This window comes from Hydra viridissima, unplaced genomic scaffold, assembly GCF_058129835.1.
Source record: "Hydra viridissima isolate aposymbiotic clone 2 unplaced genomic scaffold, HvirCarnegie_v1 scaffold_12, whole genome shotgun sequence".
Classification (NCBI taxonomy): Eukaryota; Metazoa; Cnidaria; class Hydrozoa; order Anthoathecata; family Hydridae; genus Hydra; species Hydra viridissima.
The window spans coordinates 6,015,998-6,038,095 of NW_028324311.1; the positions used below are offsets into that span (position 1 = coordinate 6,015,998).

A 22,098-nucleotide genomic window follows, 5' to 3' on the forward strand; every position below is an offset into this window, starting at 1 on the left:
TCTAATTCACCATCTTTTATATCTCACCTGTAGCTTCCTAATAGTGGGAAATTATTTATCATGGTCTTATCCGGAAGTTATTTCTTTTATGATTTAAATTTTGTGTTCCTTAAACCACATATTCTAAGACTAATGACTCTCCGAAAGATTAAAAAAAACAGAATAACAAAAGAAAAACTTCATTTGCCCGCTAGTCACAAACGTTTCAAGGTATCCCACGTCCTTTTAAAATATTCTAGACCTTGTATCGTGTTTTTTGTTTTGTTTTATTCTTGAGAATTGTTTCATACCCTATCAGCAAAATTACAAGAAAAATCAAGGGATACTTTTGGATAAATGAGGTATATATGTGTGTGTGTGGGAAGGGGGGGGGGGGAGGAGGGAGGGAGGGAAGGAGGGAGGGAAGGAGGAGGAGGAGGAAGAGGAGGAGGAGGGGTGATGGTGGTGAAACATAGTTTCAAAGTAAGGAGAATTTTGGTCTTTACCAGTTAGCTTTCTCTCTAACAGAAAGCAGCGTATATGGGAGATTGAAATGTTGGATGAAATAAAGTACAAGATGAAACAAGAAAAAGAAAATCGAATCTATAACAAGCTAAACGTGTTTGTAATTATGTACAAATTGTGATTGTAAAAAACTGAATGTTATAAAATCGTAAAAAGGTTCTTCGAATTTTAAAAAATGCAACCCAGAAATGAGCGCAATATCAAATGATGAGAGCTCAACCTTTCCTTCTTAATTGTTTTTTTAAAGGTTTAATATTCTTTGGCAGCACGGATCCAATTTTTTTTGAAAGCTTATCATAAAAAGCATGCATTTGTGGGCCGTCGATGAATTTTGCTCCAATACCTGTAAAAAAATATATTTTTAAAATTGCGATGCTGTGTCACATATTTTCACTTAAGTAAAATACACGCAATACAATACCTTTTCCTACGGAAGCTTTGCGAGCGATATGACTTCGCTGAAACAAGTAACTTTCCATTGACTTCTTAAGAGGCGTTTCTTTTACCGAATGAGCCGTATAACTTCGTTTTGAAGGTGAAATTTGGAGTATTGTGTTTAAGTTGTCACATGTTTGAGAATGCAAGAAGCTTCCTATAGAGTAAAGAAAAAAAAACAAACGATAAAGTATCAAAGTATCATCATCAATTGAAAATTCTTGGTCTATTTGAAAGGACTCTTTTAAAACAAAAAATAACTTGAAAGCACAGTACACAGTATAGTACACTAGTAATAAAAAAAAACACGCATGTTTTTCCCATTTTCTGATGTATCTGAGTTGATATGTAACACGAAAAAATTTTCTAACCTCAATTTCAGAAATAACGGGTGGTTACTAAAAATCCGGACAAACTTTCATGGGCAATTACTCCCATAGTTTTTATGGTAGAGATTAAATAAAACTATCATTAAAAAGAGTTTTTAGTTATTTACTTATTTTAATTAAGTTTGTCTTCAACCAGTCTGTTTCTTCGGATTCGGCCAACTCTAACACGAGTTGATCCAAAAAGTGAAAATACAAGGTTAAGGTCAATTTTTTTCAGGCAAATCTTTATTCTGGTTTGTAGTTGCTTCACGTCTTTTGCTTGCCAGTTACTCTCATACACTTTGCCTTTCAAAATAGCCCAAAAGTCTTCTATTGGACGACACTCCGGTATGGCTGGCGGATTGTCAACTTTTTTGATAAAATTGATGTTATAAGTCTCATAACAGTTGGTCACGGTTTTGGCATAATGCGATGACGCCAGGTCCGGCCAAAATATATAATTACCATCGGCATGATGAGCGTTGATGAACGGCACTAATCTTCTCTTTATACAATTAATTTCATAGATGGCTTTATTGACTGCAAGGCCGCTGGGGACAAAAAATGGCTTTAAAATACCTTTGTCAGAAGCGGCCAGCCAGACAAGCACCTTGGGTTCGAACTTGCGCTTTTTGCGATATTTAACACTTGGTGGAGTCTTGTCTCTGTTGCTAGAGTAGTAGGTGCTGTTTCCATTAATTGTTGAGTGTGACAGCGTAAAGTAAGACTCGTCGTCAAGGATGACCGATTTTCCTTTAAAATCACGATAAAGACGATCAATGCCGGTTTTGATTCGCTCATTCTGGTTCTCTTGTCGATGAGGTATACCCTGTTTTTTATAACTTTTGATGTCAGTGTATTTGGCAAGAGTTTTAATGATATGTGAATGACTGCATCCATATTTTCGACCAGCTTGCCTCATCGAAACTCGGTCACTGTGATCAAATATGGTTTTCAGGCGCTTGATACCCTTAGGAGTCATGATTTTGGCCACACGACCACTTCCTTGCACTCTTTTGTACCCAGAATCATTCTCAACACGTTTGATTATATCATAGATAGTGCTTCTTGGAATTTTTTCAGCATTGAAGTGAGCTACTGTGAACTTTTTACCTTGCAATTTATTATTCAAATAGAACTCGTAAATCCGTTTTCTTACCTCTTCTTGCTAAGCCATCATTATTTTCTTAATTATTATTAATTATCTAAAAACAAGTAAACTAAGTTATAGAGAATTTATTAAGCTTTAAAATGGATATAAGCATGAAAAAAAAAGATTTAGCTTGTGGCATTTAAAATTCAGTTAAAGTTAGTCCGGATTTTTAGTAACCACCCGTTATATAAAATTTCATTTTTTCATTTTTGATAAAGTTTAAGGTTTTTACAATTTTTTAGATGCAGGCCACACAATTTTTCGTGAGTTTTACTGACCCCTTTCCCCTAGAAGATTTAAAAAGCCAGTGTGTTTAAGGTAAATGGGAATCAGTTGATCTAGATGATCTGTTCAGTGAACTCTGATTTATAGAGGGACTCAATGCTATTGACTGATTGAGCAGCCTTTTATTTGATTTTGAAAGATTTGACTTAATCGCCTCCCACGCCCTCTCCCTCCCTAATTCTCAAAAAATATCAAATGAAGCAAAAAATTATATAAAAACAACAAAACTATAATGATAAATAACTGGTCTACTTTAATTTTAGATCAGTAAAAATTCAATCTACTATATTGGAAGTATCCTGCCCTCAGAAGCCTAAAAACAGAGATCTGATCTGCAGAGATTCTGCAAGACTCCTGAACAGAGATGTGTTGCCTTTAAAATAGATGTTTGGAAGAAAGCAGGATTTCAAGACTTTATCATTAGCTTTTGTCCAGTGTCAGGGATAAGTTACTGAAGCTCTATAAAAAGTACACAAATCTGCATTATCTCGAATCATTGAAGTGGAATTCCAGAACTTACAACTAAGCATCTGCGTCTCGTTATTTTTTTTATTCGAGACGAGACGAAACGATGATATCCGGGATACAATTTTTAAATTCCGAAAGAAAATTTATTGTCCCGGTTTTAAACTTTATTCCGGGACAATTTATTCGTCAAATTTTTCCGGTACATTTCTCGTCTCGTTATGCTTGTTCCGGTTCATTTCGAGAAAACGATTCCGAGACGCAGACCCTTACTTACAACTTCTCTAAGATACAGAATGGTTTTTTTGAGGAGAGTAACTCACTCTGATTTTTGTGTAGCAAAATTTGAATAGAAAGTACATCATGGTTGTTTTCATTCTGAGAATGCCAAAGAGGAGGATATTTATTTTTATTGAGCTCAAAAATTAGAGGGAAACAGGTATATTACGGAAGAGCTGGACCAAGTATTCCAAAAGTCTCTGGAGAACAAAGATATTTAGTTCAAAAGGCAAGAGATAAAGGTTGAATGAAAACAAATACAGTAAAATCTAATGAATTTGAGGTTTCCATTTATCTGCATCTGATTCTGGATCTGAAATTAGTTTAAATTCTTCTGATGGTGAAATTTTTGCTTATACATTTAATTGTTCTAATAAGTCTAAGACAATTATAAACATAAGTGCTGAAGATCTGGCTAACTGTACTACTTTGGTTTCTGCCCAATACAGAGTAGGTATATGTCCTACAAACATCATTAGTAGCTGTAATCTGCAATAAAGCTGGTGTGGATCTAGAAGATATTAACTTATCAAGAAGTACAGCCTACAAAAACTTTTGGAGCTAGTATTCCAGGGAGTTGGCTCCTGTTAAAAGTAGCAGAAGCCCCTGATTGTGGAGTTGAGCAGTGGAGGAAGGAGAATGCCCAAAAGCCACTGGATGCATTAAAAAATTTTGTTGTTCTTAGAAAAATTTTGGTCAACGATTGTGCAGAGAGAAACATTTGACTTATTTGTAGGATGCAAGCCTAACAATGTGGAACAAAACTTAACACTGGTGGTTAGGGATAACAGAAAGAAACGTAACAAGATTCTTTCTAAGAAAAAAATAAATTTTTTATCACCCTTATAATACATCTTTTTTGTATCTTTACTAAGGAAATGTGTAAAAATTTTGGTTTTTAATAAAGACATATAGCTAAAATTGAGGTCAGAAAATGCTTTTTTTTAAAATTAATTTGCAATCATGTAAAAGCTCATACAGCTTTGCCACATGCAACTTATTTTTCTAAGTATTGTTAAGTGTGTAGCACTTGTCTTGTATTGTTAAGTGTTGTTAAAAAAACCCATCAAGTATTAATTGCTATATGAACTTTCTTTTTTTCATGCAAAATGAAGAACTGTTTTCTGAGATTATTGGTATTAATGTATTATTAAAAAGATTTCACATGTATCTTGTTTGCACATGCAAGGGTTGGTGGAGCTTAAATATAATAGAGGTTTGATCGGTTGAAAATAAATATGGTGCCATCAAAGAAAGTGCATACAAAATAAGAAATGATGATGAATGATATTGTATTTGTATAATGTTAGCTTAGGAATACCGTGGCATCAAATAATTTATAATTAAAATGGCTTTTAAAATACCTTGTTCATAACTAAAATGCTTGTTGTGTGAATATATCAACCAAATAACAAAAACATCTTTCATCAGGAAGAAACAGAAAATTGCAAAATAAATGCTAAATTTTGTATACCTAGTACTTATAGATAAGGCTATATTATTTTTGTCACTTAAAGAAGTATTCTTTACTTTCCACTATGTTGTCTCTTTTAAATGGCCATAAAATGCTTTCATCCCTAAAAGATTTTTTATCATTTCAAGTAAAGGACAAAGAAAGATGTATTTATATTATACTAATAACCTTTTTTTTAACTTATTTTGGGAAAACTTGAATTGATAAACCTTATAGTTGTAATCATGTTAAATCCCAGTTACACTTACTGTATATATGGTGTGTAAGCTGAGACTTTAAGCTGTTTAAAATGGATCAAAAAAGTTCCTAAAGAACTTCATATCACTTTTAAAAAGCAGTAAACAACTGTTTTCAGATAAAAATAGAAGATCAACTTATAAAATATGTAGATTTATACACTGGTATCAATGGTATGCTACATTTCTTATAAGGTTTGCCACATATTTTCTTAATGTATTGATGGATTCCTTACTGCATGTATAGATTAAATATTAAATTAGTCCTTTTGAAGAAAATTAATTCAGTTTCATTAAATTTATTCAAAAGAAATAGTTTTATGTTTAATCAAAAAGAACACTATAAAATTCTATGAATAAATTTTACATCAAGACACAATTCAAGACACAATAATTTCATTAGAGATTTTACATCATTTAATTGGAGATTTTACCTCAAGATTTTAATTGGAGATAAATTGATACTAAATCTGATAAAATGTTGTGTTAAATTTTTTAAAAAGAAAATGTTCTTCTAGCAATTAGCCAGTAACATAGCTCCAAAGTATTCAAAAAACAGGTTTCAACGTATGCATTTAACATTTTAAGTTTTACTGTCTCAGAATGCTACACTAGAGATTTATTTGATTTTTTTTCATGATAACCATCACGACATAATGACAATAAAATATTTATTTAACAACACTAGAATATAAAGTTAATGGCATGTAAGTTAAAAGAAACCATTCCCAAACAAATTTGACTGCTGTGTTCATAGTTATTACGGTTAATAGCACTAAAAAAAATACTAATTGTACTTTATTTACAACACAAAAACTTTATTAAACAACTTACCTTTTAAAACATTTGAAGCATATTTACCACCCATATTACCAGCTGGACGATACCTCGCTACAGAATAATGGCAAGTCATGCTACCATTCTTTGTGGTAGCAATACCAAAACCAAGCTTTTTTGAGCTTTTCCAAATTAATTGTGTGAAGTGACCAGTAGCAGATGAGGAGCTACTGTCATTAAATGAATAAAAAGATTCGCAAACCTCTTTGTACCTGAATTTAGGGAAAAAGAAAGTTTTTATTAAAGTTCCATGTAAATCAAGATAATCACTTATTTTTGATTAGTAATAGGTAAAATACCAAACTATTTCCTAATATTTATTGTTGCCAAAAAGAATTATTGCTTTATCTCCTAAAAATTAACAAATGATAAAATAACAATTGATGCAATCTCTGTTGTCGTTAGGCTAAAAATAAAAGAAAGCATTTAAACTTTTGATTAAATCATCTTCTTGAATGGTAGCATGTAGTAACATACCAATCCCTAACAGGAAGAGCAGCTTGGTAATCACTTTGTCCTGAAGTGCAGCGATATGCCAAATTCTCACCATCATTTTTTCTATCAAATGGTGAAGCATGTTGCAATGATTGCTTTGAAGCAATTTTAAAGGCATAACTAGATGCCTCTTCAATCATTTCATCATCTAACTGAAGGTCTGGTACACCATGGATTTTACGAAGGATATTGTGTGCTTCTAAAGCATTGTGAGCATACTCATACTCTAGATAAGGAAATACATAGAGTAATACTACATAGAAGATGAGCTTAGTTATACCTTATAAAAAGTGGCTAAAGATCCCCTAACTGGATTATTAATATAAATAGATAAAAACTTGCTTTCAGCTCAAAAAAAGACAATGTGATGTTTTATACTTTTTCAGACTTGTTAAAACATAAAAACTTGAAAAATATTTGGGGAAGGAAGTTGAGAAGAAAACTGTGACTAACCATTATTTAAAACTAAAAGTGCAATAATTGAAAAAGAGATAAAGCAAAAAAAAATTAAAAATATAAGAACCTTTTAGGACCCTACTTAAAAAATGCTTAGAAAGTTAAGAAACAAATTAAGAAGTTTCAAGTAATTTTTGATTAAAGTAATAAAAACCTTCTGAAGGAAACTGTAATTCAGGTTGTGAGGAAGAAGATTGTGATTCAGGTTGCGAGGAAGAAGATTGTGATTCAGGCTGCGAGGAAGGAGGTTGTGATTCAGATTGTGATTCAGGTTGTGAGGAAGGAGGTTGTGATTCAGGTTGCGAGGAAGGAGGTTGTGATTCAGGTTGCGAGGAAGGAGGTTGTGATTCAGGTTGCAATGAAGGAAGCTGTGAATCATCCTGTGGCAGAGAGTTGTTTGAAATATTTTCCATTGAATTCTCCAACAAATCATAAGCAACCTGCAGCGTGTTGTTTTTATCTTCACACATTACATCAGCATCAAAATCTCCAACAAGCACATTTGCTTGAAATTCATCCTCTTTGTTGCCCTTTGGAATATACAGGGCAACAACTGTACCACAATATTCTCCATACTACAAAAAGAAATTTCTTTTTACTAAATAATCTGAAGTAGCATAGGACCATCATAAAAAAGTAAAAACTATCATTTATATTTAAATTTATTACTTAAGCTTAAATTTTACATAGTTATGCTACTATCAGAGTTTTAATAGATCTTTACTTCAGAGTTTTATCCAACATAAAGTACTGGAAAAATTGTTTCAAAAATCATTTAAGTTATGTTTACCACATTTGATTGTGCATAACCCATGCCTAATTTGGAAGTATTTTTCCATATGACTTGAGTTCCTGGACTTGTAAGCTTTGTTTCTAAAGCATTTTGCACACAGAATGAATCACCCCACCTAAATAAGAGATACTAAACGTAATAAAGTTTCTCAGAAGAAAGGAACAAGAAAATTGTTTCAATGATAATAGATTACCCCCTTAATTTCAATAATAGCACATTAACCCCTTAATTTTTCACTTTTTCTTTAAAAAAAAAAAGCACTTATTTTTGTGCAATGTTTACTATAACACTTTTTTATTGCTATCATCTCTTTGGTTGTGATTATTATAGCAATACTAAAAGCATCAATGCTCAAATTTACTTAGGTAAATTTACTCAAATTTACTTAAGCATGCACATTAAGGAGTTAGTATTCCAATTAATCCATTATCAATTTTAAATCTATGTCTATTATAAATTATAACTTCAAAAAATAATCTAAAAAGTATACTCAATATAGAAGCCTACCAATTTAAAACTGCTTCATCAGCTTGTAATGGTTTTGGATCAGAGAAACATTTTTTCATGACATTAAATCCAAAGTCCAGCAAAACTGAATCTTTCTTTTCTTGGTTTTTTGAGTCAGCTTTAACCAATGAATTAGCAATTTCAAAGGCTTTCTGAGCTAACTCTTCATCATATCGTAATAAAGGAACGCCATGAAGACTACGAAGTGCATTATGGGCTTTTAATCCTTCTGCATTGAAATTCTCTAAAATTTTTACAAGTTTACCTTTAATAAAATAACCTAAAAAGAAAATATCTTTGCAATTAACTTATCAAACTAATTTCATACTTAATTTGTTTTTAGATTCAATGCCACGTAACTCCTCTCCAGGACTTTTTGGTCCTTCTCCTGGATTCTTAAGTTCTTTGGTATTTGAAAAATTACTAGAGTTTTTAAACACCTCCAGATCTTTTGAATCCTTATTAGTTATATTCTTTTCTTTACCAATGGCACTTATATCAGGACTTTTGAACTCATCTCCAAGAACTAACTGCTGATCTTTTTGGGGATTGAAAGAAACAATATCAAAAGACTTTCCTTCACTAGATGGTGTGGGATTTCGAAAAGGCATATTGTTACTTTCCATTTTTGATTCTTCTGGAATTTCTAGTGCTTTAGACTCTTTCATAATAAAATCAAACAGTATTAGAAAACATTTTTTAATTATTAGATGTGGACTAGTTATAAACAGGATATATATATCTTTTTTATTCAGATTTTTTAAATATATATATATTTTTTCCAGATTTTTTAAAAATTTCAACAAGTTATTGCAACCAAACATAAAATGGATTGCTTACAAATTTTTCTTTTAAAAAAAAGTTTTTTTTTTGATTATCAAAATTTTATAATGATATTGTCAAAAACAACCATAACAAAAACAAAAAATTATAACTTACCAGTCTTTACAGGCTCTATAATATCAGTTGAAAACTTAGAATCTTGTGGGAGCTCTGAGTCAGAAAGAGACTTAGATTCTTTCTTTAGAAATTTAGATTCTTGAGGAGATTTTGACTCTAATGGAAACTTTGACTCTAGAGAAGAATTAGACCCTTGCATAACCATTGGAGACTTTGATTCCAGTGAAGAATTCAATTTAAATGGAAAATTTAATTCTTGAGAAGGTTTTGATTCTTCTAGAGTTTTAGATTCTAGAGTTTCAGATTTAGATTCCAGAAGAGACTTTGATTCCAGTGAAGAATTTGATTCTAATGGAAATTTTGATTCTTCAAGAGAAGATTGTGATTCTTTTAGAGAACCTTTTAACTCTTCTTGAGGAGATTTTGATTTTTCTAGAAGAGATTTAGTTTCTTCAAGAGAAGAGTTTGATTTCAAAGGAGATTTTAATTCTTTTAGAGGAGATTTCAATTCCTCTATAGTAACTTTTGGTTCTATTATAGGAGACATTAATTCTTCTGAAGGAAATTTTGATTGTTCTAAATGAAGTTTTGATTCTACTAGAGGAAGTTTTGATTCTGGTTGTAACTTTGAACTATGAGGAGATTTTAATTCTTCTTGATGCTTGAATTCCATTGATTTTTCTAGAGGAAGTTTTTGCTCTTTTGTAAACTTTGATTCATGAGAAAATTCCTGTGGTAACATAGAATCATGAGATGAATTATATTCCTGTGGTAACTTTGATTGTAAAAGAGATTTTGGTTCTTGTGGGAACTTTAAATCTAGTGGAGATTTCGATGCTAGCGTAAAAGTTGAATTTAATGGTGATTTTTCCTTCATTGTTGCTTTTGATTCAAGAAGAGACTTTGCATCTTAATAGCACAAAAAACACATAAAAAGCAAGAAAAAAGTTTTATAAATATTACACAGAGCATGAAAGATTGAAACAAAACTCATAAAAGAAAAACTTACATAGTCTGAAATTAGATCATCTTATTTCAATGGAGCAAGTTTTTTAAAAAAATAATCCAAGCTGAGACTTAATTATTTAGTATTTAACTATGAATTACTTTTACCAGTATGAAAATAGACTTTTAAACTAATTTAACAAACAAAACTTTCTTATTCATTAAAAAATAAATAAAGCTGGGATTAGATAAATCTCAAATCCAAAAATGGAAACTAGTTTCTGTAACTAAAGGTAAATATTCTTGATATTTCATAATACCTTCTACTCCTGCCTCTTGTTTTGCCTCTATAGGTATTTTCATTTCAGCTGAATTCTTTGATTCTAAAGGAAAAATTTAACTTTCAGACAAAAGAAATTTTCAAATTTATTAAAGAATGGAATTTTTTTTATCACAAAAATTTAAAACAATGAGACTTTTTTTTAAAAAGTTCTTATTGTTTTTTCATTATTCTTCTTATATTTCATTAGTATTCATTTATTTCATTAGTATTCATTTGAAACAATATTTGAAACAAAATTTTTAAAAAAACTTTTAAAAATTCATAATTGTTAATTTATAAAACTAAGAAGCAATAATTTAAAACTAAAAAAAAAAAAAAAAAAAGGAATAATTCATTTTCTCTTTTTACCCAAACCCTCCAAAACAGCAGTAGCAATCGTATTGGTGCTTCCACAAAATGATCTTTCAAATAACCCTTTTTTAACATTTTGATGAAACTTTCCAGGTTGGTTTCCAGGTGGGAAAAACTTTGCAACTACAAGCGTACATAAAGAATTTTTCTTTTTCTTTGTTGCATAAGCAATTCCAGCCTCTAAAGTTTGATTCCAAATCAACTGAAACAAAATGATTTTATTTTATGCCCATCTCAAAAGTAATTGTTAACAAAAATCAATCATAACTAAAAAAAAATACTATAGAAAATATAGAATGTGTTACCTGTGTTGCATGTAAAGGGGTTTGGGTATCTTTTTCAAATTGGTATGATTTAATACACAACTCATTATACCTATAAATGTTTTATCAAAATTACTATTTTGTCACACTTTTAAAAAAACTTTTTTTTTTTAAATTTCTCCTAAAAACTATTTAAAATAATTTAAAAATTAAAAAAAAATTAAAATCATTACCAATTTGAGAAAGCATCTTCCGGAGGAAGAACTCTGTCCAGAGGATCACAAGTCACTTGCACCATTTCACCAGGAACAGCAACCACTTTACGAGTGCCTTTTACATATTGAGTAGCAGCTTGTTTGGATTGCTCACCCAAGGTAAGACTTGAGGTAACTGGTTGACTTGAATGTATTTTGCGAAAGTAATTCATTACAGTCACAAAGTCATCTTGATAGTTTTTTTCATCTAGAAAAAAAACAAACAAAAAAACAAACAAACAGAAAAACGAAATAAATGAGTATTCAATTTGCTTTCATAGTTATTACATTTAAAAATTCAGAAGAATACCTTGGTCTTGTTGTTTAACCTGTTGTAATTGTTCTTCAGATTTTGTTTTGTTTCCTCCAACTTTTTTCTCATTTGATGAAGTTTGTTCTTCAAATATATCACCAAGTTTGCCTTCTTCTGAAGTCTTTCCTGGAGTTTTTTGTTTTAGACAAGTTTTATTGTTAAAAAACCCCTAAATAAAACAAAAAAATAACTGTGTAGCTTTTTTAGACATAAAACCCATATAAGTCATTCATTTATTATATAGTTTCCAGTTTAAATGGGTAACCAATGTTTACTAATACATTTTGAATTTTTGCATTTAAAACTAATTTAAATTGCACAACATTTAGTTTGTTTATAACAACAGCAACAATAACAAAAAAGGTTTCACATTAATCAAAAAAGCTTTTTTCAAAACATTTTAAAATGAAATGTTTGCAAACAAATCTGCATGTGCATTTTCCTCTGAAAGTTTTGTGATTAAACTTTTTAAGTCAGCACAATATACTCCTTTAAGCAAGACTTAATTTTGAAGCAGGCAAAACTATTCATTAGAGAAAACTTTACTTAATAGCTGTTTTTCTGAACAAGATTTCAAGAATTGAAACTCATCATGCCATCAATTTTAGTAGGATCATAATAGCAAAACTAATAATGATTAAAAGAAGTACAGGGTGCGGCAGCGATTTGCAAACTTTTTAGAACATTTTTCAAAATGAAATTTTAAAGCACTAAAAAGTTATATTCATGGAATATTAACAGAAGAAAAGTTGAAGATAAATGCTTTCCCCACCTTAACATTCAATTAGGTTTCCTTTTTTTTTGATCACCATCTTAAGCCTAGGACGGAAGGACTGGCAAGTGCTGATTATACAGTCCCTTGACAATGAGTTCCAAGCATGGGTAGTTGATGACTTTAGTGACTTATAAATTGAGTGGGCTTTTTTGCAACCCTTATTTTCAACTACGCCCCAAACACTGTAGTCAAGGGTATTCAGGTCAGGGCTGGATGGTGGCCAAAAGTGTTTTGACCAGAAATTAGCCATATTGTTCTGAAGATATTGTTGAGTTTTTCTAGGTATATTAATCCTGTTGACAAGGTATATTATCCTGTTGAAAGATATAATTATTTTCTGGGAATATCTTCTTCAGCCATGGCACCACATAAAGTTTTAGTAAGCTGATATACACACCAGAGGTAACTTTTTCTTTCTCTTTGATGTAGATTGGTGGACATTCCTCTCAATTAGAAGCAATGATTCTGAGCATCATAATGGAATGAGGGTGCTTGGTGTGACACACAGGTGGTGCTCTGTCAACCTTCTGCACCATGAATCTGTCATTTTGCCTATTGATCACACAATTAACACTAAAAAGTTTTTCATTTGAGAAAACTTTAACTATCGACAAAGCATGACTTTTTAGCTGATTTAGAAGTTTTTAGTTTTTCTGTCAAAAGTAGACATGAAGGTTGGGCCACACTGACTTTTCTAAATGTTTTTAGAGTTCTTCTGACTATCCTCTCATCAACATTGAACAGCTTTGCTATCTTTCTGATGGATACAGTAGGATTCCCTTTAAAAATGCTTTTTAAGCTTTTCTGTGAACTTTTTATCAACTTTTTTGTTCACTGGAGAGGGCATTTTGGCTCTGTCAGCACTGTCATGTTTTTTCACTTTGTAAAATGTAGTTTAGACACTCCAGTAACACGAATCTCTTCACATGCAGGCAAACCTGCGTGAATCAAATTTAAAACTTAAGTTCTTTTGGTTTCCATTGTAAAACTTTTAACTAAATTTTTTTTTTATTCACAACTTTATTCAAATCTAACATGGTTATTAAACATTAACCAACAAAAACAAATTCCAGAAGTATTTTATTTAGATCACAAAACCTAGCCGAAAATTAGTTCGCAAATTGCTGCCACACCCTGTACTTATTTAAAATCACTATTTATTAGTAATATAAAAATGGTAGCTCAAACACATGATGCATATCATTCTTAAATTGCATATATAAAAAAGATTTTTCTATAAACAAAATAAAAATATTGATGTAATAAAATAATGATAACAGAATTAAATTTAAAATGTTGTAGTATTAAAGCAAATTGTTAATATAAAAAGTTACTTCTTTAATATTTTCTTGAAAGTTATTTTCTGTATTTCCCCTTGGTGTATACTGTGCAACTACATAAGTGCAATACTGTCCATTAGTTTCAGCAGCTACAATGCCAATGCCTAACTTATTTGAACGTTCCCAAACAACTTGTGTGAAACGCGATTTTTCTCTCTGCATTTCTTTTTTCTTGAAGTTATAAACTGCAGGATGACAAACTTCATCATACCTACCACAATCACTACTAAGTTATAGCGCTTTGTTTTTTTTTATCAAAGTAATTGATTAAAAATGTTTAGAATTGAATAAAAAATTAAATTAAAATAACTTAAAAATCCAAGCTTAATAAAAAAAGATATACCAATCATTAACAAATTCAGCATCTGAAACATTCGAGTAACCTGATGTACACTTAAACCAAAGATTTTCTCCATAAGAACCTCCTGCAATATTAGAATGCTTAAGTTTTCCTTCTCGAGCAATCTCTAATGCCCAACTATCAGCTTTATCATTTAGATCATCATCAAGCCTTAATGGTCTAGTATCATGAATTGTGCGATAATAGTTGTGGCTTTGTAATGCTTTGCTCCTGATTTCTTGTTTTACATCTAAAAGAAAATTATTCTAGTATTTTTAGGAACCATTCAAAACTAAATTTTAAAATGATCCAATAAACTTATGACTAAACTTGTTTATCAAAATCGGTTATTTATTATTTAAGTTTTAAAGTTACCTTCACCCATAAAAACTATTCCATTTGGAGATTCTTTAGCTTCTGCTATAATCTTAGGAAGATTATGACAAGTTCTTTCTCTGTCAAAGTTTCCTTTTTTGACATTGGCTTCAAATTCTGAATCAACATTTCTGCCTGAACTATATCGACAGCAATAGTATGTACACTTTACAATTGAATCATTTATTAACAATTTATCTACAACTGCACGACCACAACCAAGAAATTTAGTTGATGCCCATAATACCTTAAAAGTTAAAAGCTTAAGTTAACAAAGTAACATTATTAAGAAAAAAAAAAAAAAATTCAAATGGTAGAAAAAATGCTAGAAAAAGAAAAGAATTTTTAAAGCAACTCAATGAGATTTTTAACATTCAGATTTTAACATATATCAGATAATATTCAAATACACAAAACTTTCTCCATTAACATTCCTAAAAAAGTAAACTTTTAAAATTACTGACTTGGCTAAAATGAAGAACATCTTTGGAATTTGAATTTTTGATAGGAAATTTAACTGATGTATTGCAAATCTCACCATACCTAAGTAAATAAAAAAATTAGATAACTTTGTTAATCAAAATATCAAATACACCAAAAATAAATTTGTTTGCAAAGAATAAACAGTGTTAATAAATTTAAAAATACACCTTAATATTTTTTTAGTTAGATTTTTTAAATGAGCTTATTATGCAACAATTCCGGCAAACTGATACCATAGAAAACATTTAAGAATTACCAGTCAGAGATAGATTCTTCTACTGGAGCCACTTCCTTTTGCAAACAATTGTATGCCAAGTTCTCTCCAATATCTCCTAGATTTAAAGAATGTTGTAAGTTTCCTTGCATAGCATTTAATTGAGCTTGCTTCTCTGCTTCAGCTGCAAGCTCTGTACTCCATGTTAAAATAGGTGTTTGATGGATTTCCACTCGCAACTTGTTATGTACTCTTAATGCTACTTGCTGCCATATATCTGGAACTTAGTAAATATAAAACTGAATCAAAAATTAATTTAGTAATCAAAAATATTAAGAATGGACTGGAGACCACACTATTGAATGAAAAATATCACAATGCTGTCATAAAATAAAACAAGTAATTTGAATTTGAATAATGCTAAAATTATATGAATATAAAAATTTTAATACTAGAAAAAAATATGCTTAATTTAAAAACAAATTTGAATGAGAGTATTACTTATCAAAAAATATATACATATAAGCATTTTTGATAAAATTCTAATTTATTATTTTTATAGTATTCAATAAATAGTAATGATGTTATTAACAGATAACATTGATGATTTCAATCAAGGATTACTTTAAAATAAAGAAAATATTTCATACTTTTAATTTAAAAAATATTTTAATATAACAACATATAATTTACTCTTACAATTATCAGTGTCCTTCTTAATTGGATTTATAGGCAATGACACTTGACTAACAAAATTAGATTCCACTGGGTATGATTGAAGAGGTTGTGAATAAAAAGAACTCATAACTTCAGGTCTTTGTGCGTAAGATGAGACTTGATATGGGTAAGTGTATGGGACTGAAGGAGCCATAATTTCTGGATATGTAGGATATGACATAATAAGAGGTTGACTATAGGGCAAGCTGGGATAAAGTGATCTGGAATATGGATTTGATGTGATGGTCTGCACCTTTGAATCCACTTGAGGAGCAATACCAGCAGGAGAGATTGCTTTTGTCATCCCAGTTTCAGGATCAATGTAGAATTTAGCAGGAACTTTATAGTACAGTGACCTACGCTCTGGATTGTGTGTAATAAACTTTTGAACATGGTTATGCAGATGACTCTTACCTCCAAAAGAATTCAATAATGTTAAAAAAAAACAACTTGTAATTTTACCAAAGTAAATAAATTTTTTTTAGAAAGTATTTCCTACCTAATATTGAGCTTCTTTTCCTGCGCTTTTTTCCCTGATGTATTTTCTTGCAATATTCTGCTGTGTTATTTGCTGGATTAACATTTTCAGAAAAATGAATGAATCTGTCTTTTGCAGGAAGGTATTGGATGGGTTCCTCAATATTTCCTGATAAACAATATTTCCTTATAAACAAACAAACAAAAAAGACTAATGCAAAAAGTTGTCTCCTACCAATAAAAACATTACTATCCTGCTGGAAAACTTATGGACAGGAGTGAGTTAAGATGGATGCAAAAAAAAATATTGTAAAAGTACTGAAATTGAAGTAAATTCATAAATTTTGAAGGGTAGAAAAACCATTTTTCTCTGCCCATGCATTATCTAATAGTAGAATTAAACGCTATTCATCACTTGGTGTTAACGTATATAATAATGAAGGTGCTCTATAACCAAGAAACTCGAAATTCTGTGATTACTTATCAATCGTGTTTAAAATAAAGGTTTTGCATAAACATTTTTTAAATCTGGCTTTAATAACTATTTATTAGAATTTAGCTAAACTTTTCTGCCTACAATTCCACGCATAATGGTAAGTTTAAAAGCATGAAATGAACCGTCATGGAAATAAGATTCAGGGAAGTATGTAAGATTTAGTTTCTGGGTTAGAAAATGCCCGAACTAAAATTGACAAGAGATTTCAACTTTTTTTAAATTTCTTCACCTTAAATTTTGGGATTTGCGAGATTTGAATTTTTCCGACTGCACAGTGGGCCAGAATGCAGTTTTAATGGACAAAATTCGTAACTAATTTAATATTAGAGCTATATTCACTAAAATTAGTATGAGTACTAATATGATGTCTGCGCTTTTTATGAAGGTAATATTTTTTATTTCGTTGCTATGGATACCTTTATTTTACTTAGCAACAACCTACTTTTGTTATCTGCAGATATTTTATAATTGCTATATTATAAATTTGGCATGAGTACAAATATGAACAAATATAAAAATAGTGCAAGAAAACATTATCAATTTTAAATTACATCAAAAAATTATAAAACAATAATATCGTTTGAAGATTGTTTAAGTAATTGTAAAACATCTGAAGGAAATGCTTTATGATTTGTTTGGTGTGATGTTGATTTACGCAGTGATGAAATAACAGGATCACTGGAAGCTATGAGTCTATTGATAAGATCAGTATTTGTTGCTTTTCTGGATGTTTTTCGGCTGAAATTTTCGCGATAAGATTTGAAGTCTTTATTTCTAGCCTCTTGAGATTCCTCTGATATAAGTCCGATGGGTAATGTAAGGCTTTTGATTATGTCATGTCCATGTATCAATACTTTGTGAACTGATTGAGCCATGTAATACCATGGATAAAGGGACACATATAGTCTAAAAGCGTCAAAAGAATAATCCTTGAATTTTAAGCAGTCTATTTCATATCCTGAAGAGAGCGTTACCAAGATAATGCAAAATCTAAATATAAGGTTTTGATCAATACCCAGAATTCCAGCTGTTTGTTCATATGCTGCAAAAGCACGCCTTGAGCTATTGCCATCATCGCTTGTTCCAGAACCACCACTTTTAGGGAAATCAACAACAAGTCCCATTTTGTTCATAAAATCAGTCTGAATCTTTCGTTTAGCTACAGATGCCTTTTCTTTGTGTTCTTTAGATCTTGCTTGCCACTTTTTTGTTTCTTTTTTATATGCAATGTGCAATACCATCTCAAAAAATCGAATCCATGCATGAAGACTGGAAAGACCATATTTGAACTCTCTGTTAAATTAACCTCTTAAGAGGTTAATTTAATCTCTGTTAAATTAACCTCATAAGAGGTTAATTTAACAGAGTTGTTGCTATACAAGTTGTTGCTATGCAAAATTTAGTACCATAGCAACCAAGTTAAATAGCAACCAAGTTTTTTTTTCAACTAGTGCTTATTTCGTGAATGGTAACATTTAGTAAATAGCAACCAAGTTTTTTTTTCAACTAGTGCTTATTTCGTGAATGGTAACATTTAGCTCATGTCTGATTTGACAGATAATTAGTTTTATCCTTCCGCTGAACGAATATGGTTGTGTATACGCTTGAACAACGCTGGTAAATATTGCGACATTACTTTGAAAATCATGGTAATGTTGCAGAATGTGTGCGAAAATTGCGTACGGATTTTGGAAGAAGAGAAGCACCGTCAGCTCCGTATGTTCGTTATCTTGTGAAAAAAGTGAAAGAAACTGGCATCCTCATCGATAAACCAAAGCGTGAAAAGCCAAAAACAGTGCGTATACCCGAGAATATTGCTGCTGTGGCAGAAAGTATGCGTGAAGCGCCATCAACATCAATTCACCGTCGTTCTCAACAATTGAACATTTCGGAGACATCATTGAGACGAATTTTGCATAAAGACCTTGGTATGACGCCATACAAAGTCTAATTGGTTCAGGAGTTGAAGCCAACTGACCATCCAATGCGTTTTCGCTTCGCTAAGTGGGCCTGCGATCTACTTACAGAAGATGCCGATTTTGCCAAAAAAATCATCTTTTCAGATGAAGCTCATTTTGATCTTGGCGGGTATGTAAACAAGCAAAATTGTTGCATTTGGGGCACAGAAAACCCGCACGCATACATTGAAAAGCCGATGCACCCAAAACGAGTCACTGTTTGGTGAGGATTTTGGTCCAGAGGCATAATTGGGCCATTTTTCTTCGAAAATGAGCAAGGAGTGGCCGTTACAGTCAATGGCGATCGTTATCGAGCCATGTTGACGGAATTATTATTTGTGGGGTGCCCTCAAAGATAAGTGTTACGCCGAAAAGCCAGAGACAATTTAAAGGAAAATGTTCGTGAAGCCATTGGTGAAATACAGCTGCACACAATCGATAATGTGCTTAAAAATTGGACCGATCGTGTAGGCTACTGCATGGCCAGCCGAGGCAACCATTTGAATGAAATTATTTTCCATTATTAACCGGAAGGATTGTACTTTCAAATAAAAAAAGACATTTGAGAAAATATTCAGTAGTTTTTTTTTATAGCATATTCAAAAAAAAAATAGTTATTTGGCGGACCCGATATAAGACAACACATGGCATATTGTGGTAATTATTAGTTATTGTGCAGCAAAAAATAAGTTTCTTAAGAAATTTTTTTTTTTAATTTATGATTTTCAAAGTATAACTGAGATAACATGCTGTGACAAATTTATTTCACATATTGGTTTTTCTTAACTCTAAATACTCTAGAATAACATGTACTAATTTTTTGTTTCAAAAACGTAGATGTAATTGTAATATAACACAACGTTGATGTCACCGTTAATTACTTATTTATAATTTTTTTTTTTTTTAATCTCAATATTCAAATGCTTAGAGTCCTGGTAACTAAGGGGTTTAATATAAATAAATTATTAATAAATTTCTCCTAATATATGTAGATACTAAAACTAAATAGGTTTTCAAGATTAGACAACTAAAATTTTTCCCATTTTGTCCACTTACTGGCCCACTGTGGACTGCAAGGAAACAAAAATTTCTTTCCAATTAAAAATCGTTTATTTTCACAGGTAACGGATGTCCTTATTATGGTTCTTAAATCGTTCGAATTCAATTTCCAATTTTGTACTGTTAAATTTCGCTTTTAATTGCTTTTTAAAATGCATCTTTATGAATATCTCAGTAAGAACAGAGGTATGTATCTTTTGAATTTACAAATGTAGCTGTTTATGGATAGACAAAACTGCAAAAATGCGTGAAAGTTTAATGCAAAAATTTTAAAAATTTTTACCAGGAGGATTAAAAAGAGCGACTACGTATGTGCAAATTGTTTCCTCCCCATCCAATTTCACTCGGTGGCTTTTTTTTCCCACACCAACTGATTTTGAGTTTTTCCAAACAAGTTGTGTAAAAGAAAGTGTTTTATCAACTGTTGTATTTTTAAATTTAAAATCCATATCTTTGCTGCAAACTTCGTCGTACCTGAAAAAAATGACAATGCTTTAATTGTGTTCACATAAACTTTTGTAAAAACTGTTTGTAAATTGTAATTGAGTGAAAATCATTAAAGACAAATATTTCAGAGACTTTTTAAGGAGAGGAAAGAGCCATAAAAGTTTTATATTATTTTAAAATTATTAAATGAAAAAAAAGCAAAAGTGTTGGGAGCGCAATGCCTCTAAATGTATCTAACCCTAGTGGAACAAATGCTCCTCCGTAGATTTAGAATGCGTTATATTTAGGACCTTTTCCTATGTTACTTTTGCCATTTAGACTTTTGTTAGGCATCGATACCTCCATGTGCAAAATAGATGTAACATAGCTGCTGCATAAGCAAATTCTTTTTTTAGCTAAATATAGTTAAGCATAGTTCAAATAAGATTATTAGTATTTTGGTACTGAGATGCTGAATGGTTATCTTTAACAACAGCTGCAAAATTAACTGAATTAACGAGAACAACAGAGTTAAGAAGAAAAAAAAAGATCAAACATTTAATTCTCTATCAAGCTTATTGTTTTCCTCAGACCGTGAATGGGTTTTCTACGTATTTGATTGAATTGTACATTTCAAAATAAATAAACCTTAATAGTTTTTGGTATAAACCTTGGTTTCAAAACCTGTTTCAGTTTTTTTTATATTAGTTAAGGTAACAACAACCTCATTCACTTCAAACACAAGTTAGTAACTAGCGACCAAAACCTTTATTTCCAGAATTATCCGTAGTGTACTTACTAAACTGAAATGTTAATTTAAAAAATACATTCTTTGCACCCAAGCTTTTAATCATCTCCCACTTTCTCACCGTCGGTATATCCCACTTGCGGTAAAAACCACTTTTGCAGTTGGGATTGTTTATCATGTTTTATTATGGTTGTTTTTACTTTAAATTCATTAAAAAATTAATGTCCATTTTTAAAAGTACAACTTAATAAAGTCATAAAGGAATTTGTAGCGGATTTTTATTTTTACACTTCAATTATACCTTGTAACCTACCGAATCTAAAATAATCTTTCACCAAAATTAGGGAAAAGCCCATTGGCTCAATAATATAAAAAAAAGGAGGTTGCCCCCTCTTCCTTCCCTACACCTTCAGATTCAAATTTAAATATTTTTAATTGATATCAAAAAAGTGAATAACTGCAACTTGTAGTTCCAGGGGCCAGTAAAGCTGAGGTAGTAAATTTTCAGCTTTTGACCTCGCTTTAACTTTGCATTTGTAAAAAATGTTAACAAAGATAAATACAGAAGTATGAAAAAGGGAATGTTAATTGTTGAAGCAAAATTATACCAGGCTTTGACTGCTTCTTTCGCACGCAAGGGTCTATTGTAATTGGTACACAACATGAAAGTGTTTTCGCCAGGTTCCGTAGGTTTGGAAAAATTGCCATCCTTTGCTATCGCATTTGCTAATTGCTGAGCTTTTTCTGAAAGCTTCAAATCAAGAATTAGACTTCCTGCCTTATGATTTTTTCTGTACAGATTCACTGTCTTTAAGAAATCTGCAGTAAAGTTATGAGCTTCACTTAATGCGCTGAACCATAATAACGTAAAGAAAAGCTCTAAAAACGCCATTATTTAAAGATATGTTGATAAAGTAGGCTTTAATAACAATAATTGTACATTTTTTAACTTTGCATGATTGACACGCGTGTTACTTTTATTAAACTCTGAGCTAGACAAGTCAAACTCATTATCTGTACGTTTGCATAAGAAA

General features: G+C 30.9%; 1 protein-coding gene across 3 annotated transcripts; it reads right to left on the reverse strand.

The window, feature by feature from the left end:
• Positions 1-583: 583 nt before the first annotated feature.
• On the reverse strand, positions 584-22,082 carry LOC145194271 (uncharacterized). Of its 3 annotated transcripts, none has more exons than XM_090069585.1 (23): positions 21,673-22,082; positions 20,174-20,364; positions 16,400-16,546; positions 15,883-16,314; positions 15,226-15,466; positions 14,951-15,029; positions 14,487-14,733; positions 14,115-14,361; positions 13,766-13,982; positions 11,654-11,825; positions 11,323-11,551; positions 11,132-11,201; positions 10,824-11,028; positions 10,453-10,515; positions 9,227-10,096; positions 8,616-8,948; positions 8,288-8,531; positions 7,778-7,895; positions 7,142-7,562; positions 6,514-6,757; positions 6,034-6,248; positions 926-1,096; positions 584-847 (listed from the first exon to the last, which is right to left on the reverse strand). In XM_090069585.1, exons 1-23 carry the CDS (start codon positions 21,954-21,956, stop codon positions 720-722), a joined length of 5,568 nt encoding a protein of 1,855 aa, XP_089925711.1. In that variant the 5' UTR covers positions 21,957-22,082; the 3' UTR covers positions 584-719. The 3 variants fall into 3 exon arrangements, with proteins under 3 accessions (XP_089925711.1, XP_089925712.1, XP_089925713.1); XM_090069586.1 differs by having other exon boundaries at positions 15,226-15,460; positions 21,673-22,066; XM_090069587.1 differs by lacking the exons at positions 20,174-20,364; positions 21,673-22,082 and adding an exon at positions 17,103-17,272.
• Between the last annotated feature and the right edge of the window lie 16 nt (positions 22,083-22,098).